Here is a 21,944-nt window from a genome sequence, read left to right on the forward strand (position 1 = left end):
TTACTGTGGATTCTGGTAGATACACAGTGAAAACGACCACTCAGCAAAAATGTGGTCAAGACTTCACAGCATGTCTTCAGCTGGGGTCTGGCAATGTTGAGCCTGGAAGTTAGGAGCTAAAACCAGGTTTCCAGCAGGTCTGGCAGGAACTCAGTTACTTGAGCCATCACTTGTTGTCTCCCAGGGTGTATACCCAGATGGGGAGGTAGAATGAGGAGTGGTGCTGGGACACAAACTCAGGCTTTCTGTATGGGGTGTGGGCATCCCAGACACTGTCCTAATCACGAGGTCAAGTGCTTGCCCTTCACATTATGGTTCTGATTTGCATGTTACTGATATTTAATCATGTTAAGTACTTTTTCATGCCTTGATTGGCATTAGTTTATCATTGGAGAAATAATGTCCATTTTTAAATTAGATCATTTGTTGTTCAATAATTGCATTGTAAATTTTTATATGTATGCTGGACATCAGATCGTGACCAAGAACATGAATTATTATATTTTCTGTCTTGTACATTTTTCATGTCTTCACTTTTGACCAGTCTAACCAGACTAATCTGGTTCCAGCCCTGCCTTTTACACAAACCAATGGGTGTTGCAGTCCGGCCCAATCCTGCCCACCACACACTAAGCCTTCATGAACACTAATGGGAGCTGCAGCCTAGTTGGAGCGACTTGCAATAACCCCCACCAGGTCCACCACCTAGCCCTGGTACTCATGCTTGCCAGTATGTACAGCAGATTTGTCCACTCTATCCCACATCCCATCCAGCTCTCATACATATCAATGGGGATTGAAGCCCAGTCTAACCCTAACCAGCCCCATTATCCAGCCCATAGGTGTGCCAGTAGGTGATACTTTCTTTCTAGTTATGCCTGCTTTAGTCCTGGTTCTCAAGCTCACCAGTTGGAATGGCAACCTAGGAGGGAGGTGCCCATTGTTTCCCTTTTGGGCCCAATCCCACTCCTAAATCATTCATTCTTCAGATAGTTCTGCAGTTTAACTTGACAGAATTTGCCCCAGTGCCAGCATCTGCCAACTGATGCTGCAGCAAAGCCCAACCAACCCTCACCCACTCTGATTTATGCTTGTACCAGAAGGAACAGTCAGCCTAGCCTGGCTTTTCCCTGATCTAGCTCACATGAGGTTCACAGGTGTTATAGTCCTGCTCAGCCTACTCTACTTCCATCCCAACTCATGCTCTCCACTGGGAGTGGCAGTCCAGCAGGGGAGCCCTCCATATTCCCCCTACCAGCTTTGCCCCTCTCCTCTTTGGTTCTCATGTGTGCTGGTTGGGGGCTGTGGCCCAGTCTGGCTTGCCCCCCTCACCTTGGCATTTGCCAGTGGGTACTACAGCCTGGCCTAGCACAACAAACCCCCAATTCCAGCTCCCACTGGTGGGGGTTACAACCTAGCCCAGTCCAGCTGGCCCCCAGTCATGGCCCTCATAGGAAGTAGCTTGTGTAGCGACCAAACCCAGCCTGATCCACACTTCATTCTAGTGCTCGAATTCCCCAGCAGGTGATGTGAACTCATTTAGCCTGGTTTGCACCCGACTTGTGCCAAATGTATGCTGGTGGGTACCATTGCCTGGCCTGGTCTGGGCTGCTCCCTTTCTTAGTTCTTGCACTCACCTGCAGGGACTGTGTCCTAACAGAGGAGTTTCCTAAGCTGCTCCATCAGAACCTCTCCCAATGCCAGATCTCACATCCATCGGTGGGCCATGTGTCACCCCTACTTAGTCCACCTCCTGTCCTGGCAGGAACAGTGACCTTTCTTGACTAGACTTCACCCATTCTAGTTTTTCCTGTTGGGTGTTACAGCCCAGCCAAGCCTGGTCCATACTCAGACACAGCTCACACATGCCTCAGGAGGGACACAGACCTAGCCCAGCCCATCCTACATCTACCCTGGTTCTCCAGAGCACCAGTTGGTGCTGGAGCCTATCCCAGTCTGGCACACTCCAGACCCAGTCCACACTTGCGCCGAGGGACACTGCAGCCATGTCCAGATCAGATAGCAGCCCCAACTCTGCCCCTTGCACTCACCAGTGGAAACCACAACCCAGCTGGGGCATCCCCTTGTTCACCAACCAGGCCTGTTCCCAGACATACATCTTGCACGTGCCAGTGGTTGCTCTGACACAGCTTGGCATAGTCCCTCACCTGTCTTGCCTTTTGCCTTTGGATACTAGAGCCTTGCCTGACCCAGTCTGACACCAGTCCCAACTCTTGCTAGTGGATTTTGGAACCTTGCCTGATCAGTCTGCATCTATCCCTGGCTCATGCAAACTGGTAAGTGACAGCCTAGTACAGCATGACCTGCACTGCAGCCTGATTCCTGTTCTTGCTGGTGAGTTAAGGTTTGCTTGGCACTACAAGGTCCGCCCCTTTCCAATACCAACCCACACATTAGCCAACAGTTGGAGCTACCTTCCCCAGCCTGCCCAACTCCCAGGCCTGGATCACGTGCTCACCAACAGGAGCTATGACACACTAGGGGAGTTTCCCAAGGTTCCCCGCTCGGCCCCACTCCCAGACCCAGATCTCATGCATGACAGCAGGTACTAGGCTCTTGCCTGGCATGGCCTGCCTCTCCCTCTTGGCCTTGTATGAGTTGGTGAATGTTGCGGCCTGGCCCACTCCACATCCTGTTTTGGGATGCACATGCAGGTGCTGCAGCCTGGACCTGCTCAGACTGTTATTGGTCCCTTTGCCTATGAGTATTGGCAGGTTCCAAGGTCACACCTAGCTCAGCCCATCACACCCCAACTCTTGAGCTAACCAGCAGGACTTGTATTTCCACAGGGCTGGGTCCACACGTCCCTCACAGAATCTATCCCTGGACCTGGCTCTCTTGCATGCTGGTTAGTGTTAAGGCCCAGCCTAATGTGACCCATCCCGTTTCGACACTCAGTCAGGTACTAGGATCTAGCCCTGCTAGACAGGCTCCCAGCCTTAGCTTTCTCTTGGACTGCCGTGTGGTAGTCAGCAATGTTCCACGCTAACAAGCCCGACTCAGGACTCTCATGTGGGCTGGTGGATCAGTTTGATCCATACAGATCTTCTGGTCCCTCCCCTCCCAACTGCCAGGTCTCAGTCCCCTCACTTACATTCAAGTATAGTGGCCCTGTCATTAGGAGTCCCTCAGGATTCATTCCTTACCTACATATAGGGTGGTCTTATCCATTAATGCCCTAGGCAGTGATTCCACACCCCCCAAGACCTTAGAATTCGCTGCTGAGAGGCTGGCTGGCAAAGCCCAAGCTTAAGATTCACCCACTAATTAGTAGCAGTTGCTCTGGCTCATGCCCCAAGCATTGAGCCTGACCTGGCCTGGGTCCTCCCAGCAGCCACCATGCTGCCAGGAAGTCTGTTCACCCAAGCTCTGAGGTCGAGCTCACCTGGTCCCCTCCCACCATGATATTTCTTAAAAGACCAATCTCTACTTACTGATTTGGAAGCTGGTGGATTTGGGATATTATTCTTGGCTTTTAGGTAAGGCCTAAAAAAGAGAAAATAAAGTTAATCCTTAGAACAGACGTATTAGCTGGTTTATAAAGTAGAGTGATTAAAAACTAATACTGTTGGGAAAGCAGTTGAGGACGGCCCAATCTTTGGGACCCTGCACCCGCGTGGGAGACACCGAAGAGGTTCCAGGTACCTGGCTTCGGATTGGCGCGCACCGGCCGTTGCGGCTCACTTGGGGAGTGAAACATCGGATGGAAGATCTTCCTCTCTGTCTCTCCTCCTCTCTGTATATCCAGCTTTACAATAATAATAAATCTTTACAAAAAAAAAAAAGTCTCCTTATCTAAGCTTCCCTAGTCCTGTATTCGTCTAAGAGATCCAAAATTGCTTTTACCCATTTTTTTTTTAATCATTTCATCTAAGAGATAAACAGAGATAAACAAAGTGCATGGGATCCTCCATGCATTGGTTTACTCCCTTGTTATCTGCCAACAGCCAGAGCTAGACCAGCCTGAACGAAGCCTGCAGACTGGATCTCCCTCTGGGTCTCCCATGTGGGTGGCAGGGATCTAAGCACTTAAGCCACCATCGTCTGCCTCTCTAGGTGTGCATTACAAGGAAGCTGCACTGGAAGTGAAAAACTGAGCCTTGAAGCAGACTTTCCAGCATGGGATGTGGGGGTCTCAAGATGTGTCTAAATTGCTGGGTAAAATGCCTCCCCCAGTCATTGTGTGTGTTACCTTTTCAGAGATATCCTATGCACAAATGTAGCATTCTAATAATATCAATTAGATATATGTGGATTTTTTTCATATTTGCAGTCTTATTTTTTTTAAAATGATCCTCTCAACACTGTAATGTGGCAGGTAGTGATGACAGGTAGCTGTCGTGTGACCCCTTGAATTCTTGTGAGAGAGTTATAAAAGTCCGAGTCTGGGCTCAGCCTCCCTCTGTTTCTGGGCTACATTGTGATCCTTTCTCTGATGCGCTCTGCCATCTGTCACACGCCCCTCCCCACAGCCAAAGCCTTCCCTGTGCGGCATGAACTGTGATGTTCCAAAACTTGGGGCTAAACACACCTTTTCTCTTTATAAGCTTTTTGCCTCAAACTTTGTGTTATGGTAACACCAAGATGATTAATATAATTAACTCCTTCTTTATAAAACTTCCTTGTTTAAAACATCTTAAGATAGTGGATTTTCAGAGAGAACATGATATAATTAAATACTAGGAACATATATGAGATAGAAATGTCAAAAACAAACAGGTAAACCAAAAAGCATATGAGAAAGGGAAGAACCTAGGATGAAGTTTCCATGCACCAAAAATGATAGCTAGACCAACAGGGATATTGATCATGACTTGTTTGAGACAGGAAGCTTATGGAGCACATCAGAATCAGAGTGACTGGTATATTCCAGACACTAAATAAGTCATTTGTTGATGAATTCAAGTTTGTTTAATCAAAGGAATAAAGTTAAGTAAACTAGACAGTAAATTAAAGGGGAAAATAAACTTTCGTAAAAACAAATGTTTAAATAAAAATATAGCTATTCAAGTGAGAGGCAAACACATTGACGTTAAGCAAGAATAATAAAAAAACAACTTCTCTATCCTCCCGTCCCACCTGGTCCTGAAGGTGAGAGGCTCAAAGAAGGTAAAGGTGAGGTGGTTCTGCTTATCCCAAGAACAAACAAGAGCAAAGGGTGCCAGCACGCCAGGGAAGGTCAGTGCCAGTGTGGGGGACTGATGGCAACTGGCTCTCCTGCATCAGTAAGAAGCGCTAGGATCAGGGTCGTCCGACCCCCTAAGAGCTGCCCTCGGGAGAAAGAACAGAGAGAAGAACAGATGAACCATGGTAACACTGTTGATGCTTTCCTTCTTCCTCTGGAGGTGGTTGGAACAATCACGCTTCAACCTCTGCCAACCGCCTGGGCACTGCCCAGTTGACTGGGAGGTGCTTGGACTGAAATGCTCTTTTGATCAGAGGATCCTCATGTGGGAAAAAAGGCAAGGTTTGGAAAAAGCTGGGAGCTGCTGTTAGCAACCAGGGCGACACAGCTGGAGGAGCCGTGGGTGGACAGACTTACTTGGTGTTCTCCGGCTTCAGTTTTCCCTTGGCTGCTAGGTACTCCTGGAGCTTTCTCTGTCGCTCTTCTGGAAAACAGGTGGAGCAAACAGACAGGAGAAATTTTGTCTGAGCTTTTAACCAGCTCATTTATATGATCAAAGACAACACGTTTCTGTACTGAGTCCAGCTTTGTGCAGACATTCTAGGCTTCAGTCATACACTTTGCCATCAGCCTAATAACAACATCAGCATTATCATTCATATGCCAGGCCCTATATGAAAATCATTACCTTTACTTTTTTTTTTTTTTTTGAAGATTTATTTATTTTGAAAGAGTTAGAAGGAGAAATACGGAGACACCCTCCACCAGCTGCTTCACTACCCCAATGGCTGCCATAGCAAGCACTGCCCAGGCCTATGCCAGGAGCCAGGAGCTTCCCTGTGGGTCTCCCATGTGGATGGCAGGGGCCCAGACACTTGGGTCATTTTCTGCTGTTTTTCCTAGGTCATTAGCAGAGAGCTGGAACTTAAGTAGAGCTAGCCAGGACACGAACTGGCATCCATACAGGATACTGGTGTTGCAGATGGTGGCTTTGCCTGCTGTGCCAAAACTCTGGTCCTTACACTTGCTTCTTTTTAATCCATACAACAATCCTTGAAGTTGGAAATTCTGAGACGGCAAAGCACATGCCTGAAGTTACCCAGCAAGGCCAGGATTCGGAAACATGTGTACCTAACCTGAGAGTCCTTGCTCGGGGCTCCCATTCTCAGGTACAACATGAAGCACTTTGCATGAAAACATTGTTACTAGTCCACCTGAACTGGTGAGTCAGGCTTACTCTTGTTTATTTGTTTGTTTATTTTTTCTGACAGGGGATAAGGAGTCTTATCCACAAGCCCTGATATGGTTTGCTTTAGGGCTAAAGAAAATATAGGCCAGTTGAGGGTTTCTGGGCAAGGTATTTGTGAGGAGATGCAAAGTCAGTACTGGTTGAGAATCCCGGATCTGTAAATCTAAAATGCTTCAACATTCAAAACTGTGAACACAAGCAGAAAATTCCTTGCTTGACTTCATGGGACAGGGCCAAACACAGGTGCATTAAAAATACTGTTAAATTCTCTTTAGGCTGTGGACATAGGGCATATATGAATTCTATGCTTAGGCTTAAGACATGCCATTATATCCATGCAAATAGACACGTCAAAACAAACAAACAAACAAACAAACAAACCACTTTTGGTCCCAAACGTTTTGGATAAAGGATAGTTAACCTGTATTTCTGCCTTCAAAATGTTTCAATCTGGTCATGGAGATAAAAATAACAAATTATAATACAAGGCAAACATCTAGGTACCATAAAACTGGATTCAGAGACAGACTCATGGAACTCAGAGGTGGGAAATGGTCGAAGAAGCAGGTGATGGGAAAAGGCAAAAACTGAATCACAATGAAAAAAACAGACTCCAGTGGACACAAAAACTACAATAACCTTAACTGGGTTGAGGTGCCCTGTTTTGCCGGCTCTGATGCGTTTTTATAGGACAGCATGAGTAATACAGTATCTGGCAGTCGGCAGTATACAGAACAGGGACTGTGGAGTCTGACACTTGAGGCGGGGCCCCAGCTCTGTGCCTTCCACCAAGTCTGCAAGCCCTGCAGCTGAGGGTCCAGAAGACGGGGACCGAAATGTCCATCTTTGAGCAGTGATGTCCAAAGCGTGCAACGTATAGTTAGATTCAGCAGCTGCAACAGACTATAAACACCTGTGCGCATCTCGGTGTGGGCGGGGTCTGAGCAGCAGTAATTCAAGGGGCTGGACACGGGTCCCAGGGAGGTGTCAGAGGTCTGAAGGTAGATCCTTAGTTATCAGGGGGGTGCAGATTTAATCAATCCACAACTTTCAATCCGCAACTGGATCTGGGCTCCAGTCGGACCTCACCCCAAGAGGCACACAGGACCACACCCGCTTCTGCCTGGTGTCAGATCTGGGTCGAAGGGGGCGCATCGCTCCCCACTGGTGACAACGACATCGTTCTGCAGGTCGGCGGGGAAGGTGTTCGGAGGCCTCTGCCCCTGCGCCCGGCCGCCCCGAACCCGGCTCCGACCCCGGCGTCTCCTCTGGCCGGCGCAGAGATCACTGGGTGGCCTCCCCACTGCCCCACGCTAGCGCCATGGGCGGGGGGGTCCGCCGAGCTACTCACCCGCCGCAGCCGAGGCGGCGCCGCGCCCCGGCCCCATCTTGACTCCTTCAGCGACAGTTTCTCTTCAAAGGCCGCGCCAGGCGACCAGGTCGTCGCGCCGCGCGTCCTCGCGCCCTCATTGGTTCCCGCGTGTTTGAAACCCACCAGTCGAAGGAAGGTGAGGGTGGGACCAGAGGAGCCAAGCGCTTTGCGGTTGGCTCTGACTCTCGGAGCCCTCCCCTGGGGTCCTTTGATTGGAAGAGCGTGCACGCACGCCGGCACCGTGCAGCGCAGGCCCCGCCTCGGAGGCTTCCGGGGCTCGCCCGAGTTTCTGTCAGCCGGCTGAGCTGCACGGCCCGGGGCCCTGGGAGTCCCTGAGCTGAAGGACGGGGCTGACCTCCGGGGGTCCCGGGCCACCACCCGAGGCCCTTCTCGAGGACCGTCAGGCTCAGAGGAAAACTAAGAATAAAGCAAAAATGTGCCATGTTTACTGGCTAAGCGGGATGATGAATCTAAAACTCGTCTCCCTTATAAATTGTCATTGTGGCAAAATATACACATGTTCCCGTTTTAACTACTTTTGTTACCTTAAAATGCATACCGTGCATTTTCGTTGTTGTGCATCCATCTCTTAGTCTGCTAAAACTTTGTCTTCTAAACTGAAGATGTGGAGGCCAGAATCACCCTCCCGCTCTCCTCATTCCCGACAGCCTCTGGGAACCCTGTTCTGCGCCTCTTCACGAGTTGGACAGTTTTAGCCACCTCATGTAAGTGGAGTCACACAGCCTCCGACGCGTGTCTCAAGTGTTTTACTTAACCTGACATTTTGAGAGGTGACGCGTGTTGCAGTACATGCCTCAGCCCTGCATGTGATGCGTTCACGCCTTAAACCCATCCTTGCGCCCTGGGGTTGCTTCCCCCTGGTGGTTGTTGTGCATATCGCTGTTGGGAGAGTATGTGGCAAGCCCAGATGGGTTTAAATTAGCAAATTTGTTGCTGGGGAACTTCAGCCGTGCTTGTCTTGTCATTATGATGATTAGCCTAGCCAAACGAACTCCCTCACAGCCATGGCAGTTTACAATTGCTGTGAAACCCAAGGAGAGCAAAGTGGCAGATGCCTAAAGCTGAGAAGTCACTGCCCCTTTGCCGGAAGTTAACATCCATATTTTGGAGCCTGTAAATGTGGACCCTGAAAGCATGTGGGACTGCTCTGTGGATGGAAGCGCTTCATCTTGGTCACTTTGTGTAGTAACTTTCATGTTTCCACTTTGTTGGCTTACAGTGATTCCTCTCTCTCTCTCTCTCTCTCTCTCCCTCTCTGTCAGGATCCTCCTGAGGCCATGAGTTTCAGAGTGCACAAGTATTCCTGTGAGTCCCTCTTTCCAATTGTTTTGGGCACACATACTAAGAGGTAGTAATGTTGAATTGTACAGGAGTTCTGTTCTGAAGGTATTTCTGTTGTTTTTGTTTTCTTGGCGGCAGGGCAGGGGGAGGGAGTATATCATACTCCCTTTCAGGATGGCTCCCTGTTAACGTGTACTCTGGCTTTGACCCCATTAGCTGTGTGTAATGGCTAACCAAAAAGGGGAAGGCAGAGCGTAGAGCCCTTGGTCTTGAGTGCCCAGGTGCACCTGCTCCCATCTCTTTCGGTTCTAGATGTTTCCATTTGAAGTTTGCTCTGGGGTTGAGCTGTTCTCCAGTTTCCTGGAGAGCTCTGGGCAATGCTGTTGGATTCTGGTGTGTCGGAATCCTCTCTCCCAGGGGCCAGAAGAGTGGCGTGGTCGTCTCTGGATCCCTTTGATAGGTTTGCTTCCTCAGTTGAGCTCTCAGCAGAGCGAGAGCAGGTCTTCTCTTTGGCACCATGTAGTTGGAAGAGGACTTGAGCTGGGGTTTCTGAATGTATACATGCTGACATTTACATTGGTAGAAAATATGGTTAATGTTACCAGAAATGCCCGGTGGGTTCTTTCCTCAGCTTAGTATAGAAATAAAAAGCCGGGAGTCTGTTGCAAACAGAAAAGTTTATTTGCGAAGGGACCAGGTGAGCAGGGAAGGGAGAGGAAGGGGAAAGCACCTCCAAAGAGCCAGGAGGTGGGGTGCCTCTCGAAAGAGCAGGGAGAGAAACACCAAAGGTTTGAGAAAGGGTCTTGGGATTTTAAGCCTTCCTTGACCCCTCCTTGTTGGGCAGGGAACCTACAGGTAAGATGTTCCCCATTGGTGGTCTCTTAATTAATTAGAAAATGAGTGGGCAATGCTGGTACCGCCCACTGAAGGTGTGGCCAAGACCTCAGCAGGCCTGGATGGTCTCAGTTAAAACAGGAAAATGGGCCACTATTCTAATGAAAGCTGGACTCTTTGTCTAGGATCATAACTTTAGGTCTAATGATTGAATTTAAGAGTGGGGCTGCAGCCTGTTTTGTAGGAAAAGCACTCCTTTTGTGGGTGGTTTTGGGAGAGGGATGGGACTTCTGTTGAGATTTCTAGAATGTGGATGACTGAGTGAGTTTCAGTTTAGGAGCCCCCTTGCCTGGCCTCCATGTAGATATTGCTCCTGTGAAGGAACGCTGCTGCTTGTGGGGGGCTGCTGTATCTGTCCGTTGCTTGGAGAGCCCATATGCTATGAAATACTTAAAAAAATTATTTATTTGGAGTTTGACATCTGGGCCTGGGTGAAGGAAGCTTCCAGCAGCCTAGTGGCTGCTGGGAGTACCTGCCAGAGTCCAGCTCCAGCTGAGTTGGGAACTCAAGAAGGGTGCGTGGATGAGGCGTAAAGAGGAAAGAAATGGACCACTATGATTTCATGATCATAATGGACAATGCGGGAAAGCTGTCCACTTTATTTATATAGAAAGAGTCAAACTCTGGCTAATACTTTTTACGTCATGGTCAAGTGGGTGCTTCTAAGGATAATTCTGCCATTTGTTTCACCTAAAAACTCTAGAAATTCCTGCTACAATTCTTATTCTATAACTCAATCTTGTATCACAAAGAAAAAAAGAACCGAAAGATCAAGGAAAGAATGAAACTCTAAATACAGGAACCATGATTAGCATAAGGTCAACGGGGACAGCCAAGACAGTATGAATAATAAAAAAAAGACATTATTATTATTGACACTAACCTCCAAGCTCACATTGAGTAAAAAAGCCAACTCCATAGTAGCAAACAGTGCCTGAATGAATTAGAATTCTTCTGCAGGGTGGTCCGGTGTCCATGCAATGGAAGGTGGAGCTGCATTCAGGTGGTTTATCCGCAGGGCCCTGCCATACAGCGGTGAGTTCCTTGCGGCCCTGCCTTCAGTGGAACAATACTCTTCACACCTTCATGTCCCCCACATCCATTGCACAGACCACAACAAGTACCCATGCCAGGTCAGACTCAGTACTTGGGGCCTTGGCCACAGTCATTGCTGCTGTGTGGTGAGTGAGTCCTGGGCTTTGGGTGGCCAGTGCACCAATTGGCACCAGGTTCCACCAGCTGGCCACTTGGAAGTCATATCTGGAGTCTTGGGGGAATGGAATTAGTGCCTAGGTATGTACCTGAATGGGGCCACTGAGCATGTTGATGAGGAATAAATCCTGAGGGACTCCCAAGGACAGGGTCACTATACTTGAAGGTAAGCGAAGGGACTGAGACCTGGTGGTTTGGAGGGAGAAAGGCCAGAAGATCTGTATGGATCTGATTGATGCACCAGCCCACATGAGAGTCCTGTGTAGTATTTGTTATCACTGAACAGTGTTGAGCAGCACAAATCATTCCATGCGAAAGCTATGACTGGGAGCCTGTCTAGCAGGGCTAGATCCTAGTACCTGACAGAATGTTGGAACAGGGGACAGGTCATGTTAGGCAGGGCCTTAACACTATCCAGCATGCAAGAGAGCCAGGTCCAGGGGTAAATTCTGTGAGGAATGTATGGGCCTAACCCTGTGGAAATACAAGTCCTGCTGGTTAGCTCAAGAGTTGGGGTGTGATGGGCTGAGCTAGGTGTGACCTTGGAACCTGCCAATACTCATAGGCAAAGGGACCAATAACAGTCTGAGCAGGTCCAGGCTGCAGCACCTGCATGTGCATCCCAAAACAGGATGTGGAGTGGGCCAGGCCGCAACATTCACCAACTCATACAAGGCCAAGAGGGAGAGGCAGGCCATGCCAGGCAAGAGCCTAGTACCTGCTGTCATGCATGAGATCTGGGTCTGGGAGTGGGGCTGAGCGGGGAACCTTGGGAAACTCCCCTAGTGTGTCATAGCTCCTGTTGGTGAGCACGTGATCCAGGCCTGGGAGTTGGGCAGGCTGGGGAAGGTAGCTCTAACTGTTGGCTAATGTGTGGGTTGGTATTGGAAAGGGGCGGACCTTGTAGTGCCAAGCAAACCTTAACTCACCAGCAAGAACAGGAATCAGGCTGCAGTGCAGGTCATGCTGTACTAGGCTGTCACTTACCAGTTTGCATGAGCCAGGGATAGATGCAGACTGATCAGGCAAGGTTCCAAAATCCACTAGCAAGAGTTGGGACTGGTGTCAGACTGGGTCAGGCAAGGCTCTAGTATCCAAAGGCAAAAGGCAAGACAGGTGAGGGACTATGCCAAGCTGTGTCAGAGCAACCACTGGCACGTGCAAGATGTATGTCTGGGAACAGGCCTGGTTGGTGAACAAGGGGATGCCCCAGCTGGGTTGTGGTTTCCACTGGTGAGTGCAAGGGGCAGAGTTGGGGCTGCTATCTGATCTGGGCATGGCTGCAGTGTCCCTCGGCGCAAGTGTGGACTGGGTCTGGAGTGTGCCAGACTGGGATAGGCTCCAGCACCAACTGGTGCTCTGGAGAACCAGGGTAGATGTAGGATGGGCTGAGCTAGGTCTGTGTCCCTCCTGAGGCATGTATGAGCTGTGTCTGAGTATGGACCAGGCTTGGCTGGGCTGTAACACCCAACAGGAAAAACTAGAATGGGTGAAGTCTAGTCAAGAAAGGTCACTGTTCCTGCCAGGACAGGAGGTGGACTAAGTAGGGGTGACACATGGCCCACCGATGGATGTGAGATCTGGCATTGGGAGAGGTTCTGATGGAGCAGCTTAGGAAACTCCTCTGTTAGGACACAGTCCCTGCAGGTGAGTGCAAGAACTAAGAAAGAACTAAGAAAGGGAGCAGCCCAGACCAGGCCAGGCAATGGTACCCACCAGCATACATTTGGCACAAGTCGGGTGCAAACCAGGCTAAATGAGTTCACATCACCTGCTGGGGAATTCGAGCACTAGAATGAAGTGTGGATCAGGCTGGGTTTGGTTGCTACACATACCAGGACACATTATACCTGGGACTGGGGCCAGCTGGACTGGGCTAGGTTGTAACCCCCACCAGTGGGAGCTGGAATTGGGGGTTTGTTGTGCTAGGCCAGGCTGTAGTACCCACTGGCAAATGCCAAGGTGAGGGGGGCAAGCCAGACTGGGCCACAGCCCCCAACCAGCACACATGAGAACCAAAGAGGAGAGGGGCAAAGCTGGTAGGGGGAATATGGAGGGCTCCCCTGCTGGACTGCCACTCCCAGTGGAGAGCATGAGTTGGGATGGAAGTAGAGTAGGCTGAGCAGGACTATAACACCTGTGAACCTCATGTGAGCTAGATCAGGGGAAAGCCAGGCTAGGCTGACTGTTCCTTCTGGTACAAGCATAAATCAGAGTGGGTGAGGGTTGGTTGGGCTTTGCTGCAGCATCAGCTGGCAGATGCTGGCACTGGGGCACATTCTGTCAAGTTAAACTGCAGAACTATCTGAAGAATGAATGATTTAGGAGTGGGATTGGGCCCAAAAGGGAAACAATGGACACCTCCCTGTTGGGTTACCACTCCTACTGGAAAGTATGAGAACCAGCATTGGGGCAGGTGTGACTATACAGAATGGCACCCACAGGCGTGTGTGGGGCTCTTTGAGTTGAACTAGGCTTCAATCCCCATTGATGTGTATGAGAGCTGGGTGGGATGTGGGACAGAATGGACAAGTTTGCTGTACATACTGGCAAGCATGAGTACCAGGGTAGTGGGGAGCGGGTGGGGGCTAGGTGGGGGTTATTGCAAGTTATTCTGAGTAGGTCGAGTGTGGTGGGCAGGATTGGGCTGGACTGCAACACCCATTAGTTTGTCTGGAAGATAGGGCCAGAAACGGAAATGACCCAGCAATTGCAACCACCAGCATATGCACAAGCTGCTTGTTGCAACGGACTGTGCCAGACACTATACTGGCATGCACACACAAGAATTAGGTCTAGGATCACCTCAGACAAAGTTTCTTTGGGGATCCCTCCAACTGAAATGCTGATCCAGAACCCCAGCCATGGAGAGAATTGCAGGTTCCATGGTCTGCTATGGAGTGCACGTGTCAAAGCTGAGCCTCCCCAGAGGCTCAGACGGAGCAGTGGGCAGCATATCCAGGTGCACAGGATGATATGGCAGACCATCGATGTTAGATCTGCTGACCACTGAGAAAGAAAATACGAGCTAAGTAGAAACCGGTCTTTATTATGCAAAGCGAAGTTCCTGGGCCACAGTGGAGGAATGAACAGGAGAGGAGAGGACTGCAAGTGGGAAAGACAAGCTGGGTAGCAGAGAGAAAGGTTTTATACCCCCTCTGACATAGGTGCTGGCATCAGCCCTGCTTTGTCCTGATAGGGCAAGGAATGTTGGCTTTTGTCCATCATTGGCCTGTACGTGGTTTTGGCAGCCTTTGGAGCATGCCAGATCACTGGCTGAGGTCATTGTGGTATCCACCCACTTCCTGTAAGTGCAGTAACCATCAGCTGGAACCTGCAGTGCCCCCCTGTAGCACAACAGAGGGCAGAAGATGAAACAAATCGATCAGCTGCCCCAGCTATGTGTTGGCAGTGAAAATCTGGGCAAACGGAGACTCTAAGGTGGATTATGTCAGCCAGTGGATTCTGGAGAGAGTTCATCGTGCTTGGAATGGGAAGATTGGCAGCAATTCAGGACTGTTGAACTATCAAAACCTTTTTAGCATGACCCTTGGAGTATGCCCCACATCAGGGACCCTGGGATGGTTGGGAGGCTGGGTGGGGCTTCTCCCTTTGTCTTCCCCCTTACCCTAGATAAAGAAAAAAGAGAGAGAGAGAGAGAGAGAGAGAGAGAGAATGTGGAAACAATGGTCTTACCCACTTTACTCTAGCCATTGACCCTTTGTGCCCTAATCAACTATGTAAAGATTGTCAAAATAAAATAATAATTAAAAATGATCTGTTTGAATTCAAATAGCGTCTATGGGTTTTTATGATAGTGTATACTTAAGCCTCATGAAGCCATAGAGACAGCACTTATTTTTTTTTTTGTTTTTGAATCCGTGGTGCTGTAAATTTTTTATTTTACCTTCATACCTGCTGTTTACTTTGTTTCGTGGCTTCTCATTTAAGGGAATGTATAGTGATGGTGTAATAGAGACGGTCATATTCGGACGGGAAGATACAATGCAGTATGCATCCCTACTTCCAAATCAAAGATGGACTCACAATGAAACTGTTGGACATATCTAGACAATGGGATACTGGACTGCCTGACACTGTCTGTACCAACAACGTTGAGGCATGCTTAAATAACAGACTGATGGGCTTATGACTGCTTATGAAGGACTGTATTATTGTAATAATATGGGGACAATCAGTCGAGGAGTGGGAATTTTGGGGGGATCCCAGACCTTATGGAATTGTACCATAAAATTCAAAATAAAATTTTAAAATGTAAAAAAAAAATGATCTGTTTGAAGGAGCTAGAAAAGAAAGAGAATCGATCGGTAGAACCATCTACTGGTTCACTTCTTAGATAGTCTCATGACTAGGTCTAAGCTAGGCTAAAGTCAAGTGCCAGGAGCTTCATCCAGGTCTCCCACATGGGTGCAGGGCCCAGATACTTAGGCCATGTTGTGGTGCCTTTTTGAGGCTATCAGCAGAGAGCTGCATCAAAAGTGGAGCAGTTGGGACATGAACCAGCACCCGTATGGGATGCTGGTGTCACAGGTGTCAGCTTTGTGTGCTATGCCACAATACCTGCTCAGGAAATGTTTATTTCTTCTTTTTTTTTTTTTTTAAAGATTTTATTATTATTGGAAAGCCGGATATACAGAGAGGAGGAGAGACAGAGAGGAAGATCTTCCATCCGATGTTTCACTCCCCAAGTGAGCCGCAACGGGCCGATGCGCTTCGATCCGAAGCTGGGAACCAGGAACCTCCTCCGGGTCTCCCACGCGGGTGCAGGGTCCCAATGCATTGGGCCGTCCTCAACTGCTTTTCCAGGCCACAAGCAGGGAGCTGGATGGGAAGTGGAGCTTCCGGGACTAGAACCGGCACCCATATGGGATCCTGGGGCGTTCAAGGCGAGGACTTTAGCCGCTAGGCCACGCCGCCGGGCCCTATTCCTTCTTTTTTTTAAAAAAAAAAATTAGCATAATGAGTATGGAGAGGGGGAAGGAAGAAGTTAGAGCTTGTTTTTTTTTTTTTTTTTTTTTTTCCTTTGTATAGTTTCTAGCTCAGGCCCTTCTTTTAAACCATTTATTTATATTTGACAGAGAGGGAGAGGGAGAGAGAGCAAGAAAGAGAGAGGGAGAGAGAGAGGGAGAGAGAGAGGGAGAGAGAGAGGGAGAGAGAGAGGGAGAGAGAGAGAGAGAGAGAGAGAGACTTTTCCATTCTCTGGATCTTTTCCATTCACTGGTTTACTTCCCAAATGGTTGCCAGAGCTGGACTTATCTGAAGCCAGGAGCCAAGAGCTGCTTCTGAGTCTCCCATGTGGGTGTAGGGACCCATAACCTTGAGCCATCCTCCACTACCTTTTTTCTCCCTTTTTTCCTCCCTTTTTTCTTTCCTTCCTTCCCTCTCTCCTTTCTTCCTTCTTTCCTTCTCTCTTCCTTCCTTTCCTTCTTTCCATTTGAAGGGCTAAATTAGAGAGGGAGAGTTAGAGAGAGATCTTACACCTTCTAGTTCACTCCCCAAATGGTTAGAAAAGCCAGAATTGTGCTAAGCTGAAGCCAGGAGCCAGGAACTTCATCTGGGTCTCCCAAATGGGTTTAGAGGCTATCTTCTGCTGTCTTCTCAGGTGCAGTATCAGAGTGCTGGATAGAAAGCACAGTATTCTGAACTCAAACTGGTGCTCAAATGGGATGCTTCCATTGTAGGCTTTCTCCACCATGCCTCAAGAGCTGCCCCTGCATAGCTTTTTCTGCTCTTTTCTTGCCATACTTTTTCCTCTTACTGGGATTCTAAACCTTTTCTCCTCTTTTCTAGACAATCATTAATATATTCATATACAATATACCCGCACCTATTTTTAAAAAAATTTACTTCTTTTTATTGTTATTACTTTACGATACAGTTCCACAAGACCTGGGGTTTTCCTTACCCCCTCCCCAATCCTCTCCCTCCTCAATGAGTCTCTCTATATTATTACTATAGTATAGTTCTTCATATACAGTCATGTGCTCATCATTCTAAGCTGTGTCACCTACAGGTCTACAGTTCAATTTTTTTTAATGTGTTTGGTACACGGCTCTTTGTTTGCAGTCACTTGTGCCAATCCTTCCAACCTGTTCCAGGTCTGGGTTCTTATGTTAGATTTCCACCATGGTCTCTGTAGCCCCAGCTCCTGGCTCACTACTCTCCACCTCCTGTGATCCCAGGCTGAGGCTGCACCCTTGTCTGTATGACCTTTCTCCCCTAGTGGTTGGAGCAGGTTTCAGGATTAGGGATACACCAGTTGTCCTATATAACTAGGTTGCTGGTGGTGCTAATCTTGCAGGAACCTGTTGGCTGTTAGGTCTGAGGGCCACTTAGACCTGTTTTGACCTGTAGGATGCCAAACTCAGTATTGTTTTCCCTGTGGGACTAGTGCAATGCACTGGGGTCAGTGAGTTCACTCCCAGCTCAGCGCATGCGCAGCTTACTGTTGTCCTTGTAGTCTTAAAGCCTTTGCCACACTGTACAAAATTGCACCTGATGTGCCACTGGTGGAGTTCTTGATCTGCTGGCCATCAGGTCTGAGGGCTACCTGGACCTGTCTTGGGTGGAACCTGTAGGATACCACTTTGTTGCAGGTCACTGAGTCAGAAATGAGCTCATCCCCAGCTCAGTGCATGCTGTCCCTTAGCTTTTGTCTCTCTGGACAAAATGGCACCTGAATCAGCTCTAGGGGGCAGACTGGGCTGTGAAATCCACCATGTTCTTGTACCATCCCTTTGGGACCTGTTGCTCTGTCTCTGCTCCTGGTTAAATCAAACAGACCAGCAGGATGAGTAGTTCTTTGGGTTCACCTCCTGAGCTCCTGGTGAATGTCCCTTCCCACCTGTTGCTGGTGGAGTTCTGGCTGCCGCTGCAATTCAGATTGCCGCTGGCTGAATGCCGCTGGGATATAGGTCAGTGTAACACCACACTGTTGTGTCTGCTGCTTTTCTGTGTCTGTCAGTCTCTAGGTTCCCCTCTGCTGTTTTTCTGTCTTCTCCTATTTCCTGGAATGTGTCCTCTCTACTTCAAACTGGCAAATGTTTTTCTGTTTAAATGTGTCCGTACCCTATCCTGCCATCTTGATTCTCCTACCCACACCTATTTTGGAGAAATTTCATCAGCCGTTACAGAAACCCCATAGTTCTTAGCAGGAATTCCCTATTCTCTCTTCCCAGGCCCTGGGAACCACTACAGTACTTTATAGCTTTTCCTGATCTAGACATTTCTGATACACAGAGCCATACAACATGTGATCCATGACCAACTGCTTACACTTAGCATAACGTTTTCAAGCTTTATCCATGTATCAATACTTCATTCCTTTTTATGACTGGATGATATTCTTCTGTATGAGTAATACCACATTTAATTAGCTTACTCACCCATTAGTTTGCATTTAGGTCATTTCCATTGTTGGCTGCTATGAATAATGATACATAAATGTACAAGCCTTCACATAGGTATATGTTTTTATTACTCATGGGTATATATTTGTTGTGGTGAAGATGTTTTTTCCCTTTGAAGTTCATGTTGAAATAAAAAAAGATATTTATTTTCATTTGAGAGACAGATTTTACATATAGACAGAGCAAGAGGGAGAGAGAAATCTTTCATCCACTGGCTATACCCAAAATGACCACCATAGGCAGCAGCTAAGAGAATTTGAAACCAGGAGCCAGGAGCTTCCTCTGGCTCTCCCATGACTTGAACCACCCTTTGCTGTTCTCTCAAGCCAGAAACAGAGAGTTGCTTGGATTGGAAGTGGAGCATCCTGGATATGAACCAGCACCTGTGGAATAGTGGCGCCATAGTGTGGAGAATTAGCTTGCTACACCACCATGCTGACCCCATGTTGAAGTTTGATTGACATTGTGATGATGTTGGAAGGGACTGGTGTTACCAGGGACTGAAAAAGAGATACTTAGGCTAGGGCCCAGCGTGGTAGCCTAATGGCTAAAGTCCTCATCTTGTATGCACCGGGATCCCATATGGGCACTAGTTTGTATCCTAGTAGCCCCACTTCCCATTCAGCTTCCTGCTTGTAACTTGGGAAAGCAGTCAAGGACGGCCCAAATCTTTGGGACCCTGCACCCACGTGAAAGACCTGACAGAAGCTTCTGGTTCCTGGCTTCAGATCATCTCAGCTCCGGCCAATGCAGCTGCTTGGGGAGTGAACCATCGGACAGAAGGTCTTCCTATTTCTCCTCTTCTCTGTATAACTGGTTTTCAAATAAAAATAAAATAAATCTTAAAACAAAAGAGAGATACATAGGCCATTAAGGAGATTACTGCTCTTCTGGTGGTACTAGGTTGATTCTCTCAGGACTGGATTAATTCCCCAAAAAGCAGGTTAATACAAAGTGAGCCCAGCCCCTCTCCATTGGTTTCTGCCTGTTTTGCATTCTGGCTTCTGTCATATCACGAAGCAGCATGAAGTCTTCACCAGAGAAAGTTGGTTAATCTTGGGCTCCTGAGTCTGTAGAGCTGGGAACCAAAATAAATCTTTTTCCTTTATAAATTACAGGAGCAGCATGTTCTGTTACAGTAACAGAAGACAGACAAAGACAGAACTTTATGAATGAAATGGCTGAGTTACAAGGTAACACTGTGTTTAGCCATTTAGCAGCATAGGAAGGTGTTCATTTGTCCCTATTCCCGAGTAACATTTGATATGGTTCACTTTTGTATAACAATTATTCTAGCAGGTGTGAGTGGTATCTAATTATGGCTTTTCTCTGTATTTCATACGCTTATTGGTCATTTGGAGGTCTTCAAAGATGCATCTATTCAAATTCTTTGAGCATTTAAAGAATGGTTCACTGTCGTTAGTCTGTTTTGTTCTGCTGTTAACAATCTATCTGATACTGACTCCATTATAAAAATTTTCTCACTAGGTCCTGCATGATGGTCTAATTAGGCTGAAACCCTGACCTTGCATGCACTGGGATCCTATGTTGGTACTAGTTTGTATCCTGGCAACTCCACTGCCCATCCAGCTCCCTGCTTATGGCCTGTGAAAGCAGTCAAGGATGGCTCAAAGCCTTGGGACCCTGCACCCACATGGGAGACCCAGCAGAAGCTCCTGGCTCCTGGCTCCTGGCTTCAGATCTGCTCAGCTCTGGCCATTGCAGCCACTTTGGGAGTGAACCAGCAGATGGAAGAGCTTCCTCTTTGTCTTTCCTCTGTATATCTGCGTTTACAGTAAGAATAAATAAATCTTTAAACATTTTTTTTTCTCACTGGAGGCTAGAAGTTCAAGGTTGAGGGGTTCACATCTGGGCGGTCCTTCTTGTGTCAATCCATGGTGGAAGGCAGAAGGATAAGAAAATCTGAATGCACGTGAGTGTGGGGGCTGGGAGAGGGAGAGAAAAGAAATGGGGGGAAGTCACCCTTTTAATCAAAAGCATGGAGACCGTATTAATTCATGCGTGAGGGCTAGTAGCTTTATGAATTTACTACTTCTTAGATGTCCTACCTCGGAAATACTCCTGTACTGGGGATTAAGTTTCTTTTCTTTTTTTTTTTTTTTTTTAAGATTTATTTATTTTTATTGCAAAGTCAGATATACAGAAAGGAAGAGAGACAGAGAGGAAGATCTTCTGTCTGATGATTCACTCTCCAAGTGACTGCAGTGGCCGGTGCTGTGCTGATCCGAAGCCAGGAGCTAGGAGCTCTTTCGGGTCTCCCACGTGGGTGCAGGGTCCCAAGGCTTTGGGCCGTCCTCGACTGCTTTCCCAGGCTACAAGCAGGGAGCTGATTGGGAAGTGGAGCTGCCGGGATTAGAACCGGCGCCCATATGGAATCCTGGCACGTTCAAGGTGAGGACTTTAGCCAGTAGGCTACGCCACCAGGCCCAGGGTTTAAGTTTCTAACACATAAATTTTGGGAGACACATTCAAATCCTATCATTCATATTTTTTTTTACTGCTGAATATCTCCTGGCTAACTTTATTTTTAAAGTTGACTACTTAAACTTTTTTTTTATTTTAAAATTTATGTATTTGAGAGTCAGAGAACCAGAGTTCCCACACACTGATTTATCCTTCAAAATGCTCACGACCAGGAGCGGGGAATTCAGTCCAGGTCTCCTGGGTGTTTGGTGGGGACTTAAGCCTGAGCTGTCACAGCTGCCTGCATGGTCAGGAGCTAGCAGTGAGTATGGCCTCAGGCACTCGGATGTGGGGTGTGGACATCCCCACCACTGTCATAGCCACTGAGCTGAATGGCTGCCCCAATCTTCTCTGTTTTGTCCTAATCGGCCTCACTTTCAGGCAAGGTATTCTTTCTCAAGGAAGCTTTTCTGAGTCTCCCTTTGTGGTTAGTGTGATTATTTGTTTATATTTCTCCCTGGTAGCTTGTAAATTCAGAGTAGACCATTATATCTGTTGTGCTTAGAATCAACTAAGAACTCAGTATCTGTTCCATCAATAGAGGTTTCTCCCTTTAGTGAATCTTTAAACTCAGTAACTGTGCTATGTAGGTATAGCTGCAAGTACTAGATAAGACTGATAGCTCTTTTAGACCACATGTCTCTACCTTTTCTCTATCATTATATCATTAAAGACTTGGTTAATGTCCGAGCGCGATGGCCTAGCAGCCAAAGTCCTCGCTTTGAGCACACCGGGATCCCATATGGTTGCCGGTTCTAGTCTCGGCAGCCCTGCTTCCCATTCAGCTCCCTACTTGTAATGTGGGAAAGCAGTCAAGGACAGCCCAAAGCTTTGGGACCCTGCACCCGTGTGGGA

At 47.9% G+C, this 21,944-nt stretch overlaps 1 protein-coding gene across 1 annotated transcript in view; it reads right to left on the minus strand.

Moving 5' to 3' along the window:
* Positions 1–21,944, minus strand: part of CKAP2L (cytoskeleton associated protein 2 like) — a 66,566-nt gene that overhangs the window by 14,924 nt on the left and 29,698 nt on the right. The window contains exons 2-4 of the mRNA XM_058667637.1: positions 7,747–7,791; positions 5,564–5,630; positions 3,456–3,507 (exon numbers count right to left, since the gene is read on the minus strand). Coding sequence (XP_058523620.1) covers positions 3,456–3,507; positions 5,564–5,630; positions 7,747–7,783 — 156 coding nt within the window. The 5' untranslated portion in view covers positions 7,784–7,791. The remainder of the gene's footprint in view (positions 1–3,455; positions 3,508–5,563; positions 5,631–7,746; positions 7,792–21,944) is intronic.

Source organism: Ochotona princeps, chromosome 8 (assembly GCF_030435755.1).
Source record: "Ochotona princeps isolate mOchPri1 chromosome 8, mOchPri1.hap1, whole genome shotgun sequence".
Taxonomy (NCBI): Eukaryota; Metazoa; Chordata; class Mammalia; order Lagomorpha; family Ochotonidae; genus Ochotona; species Ochotona princeps.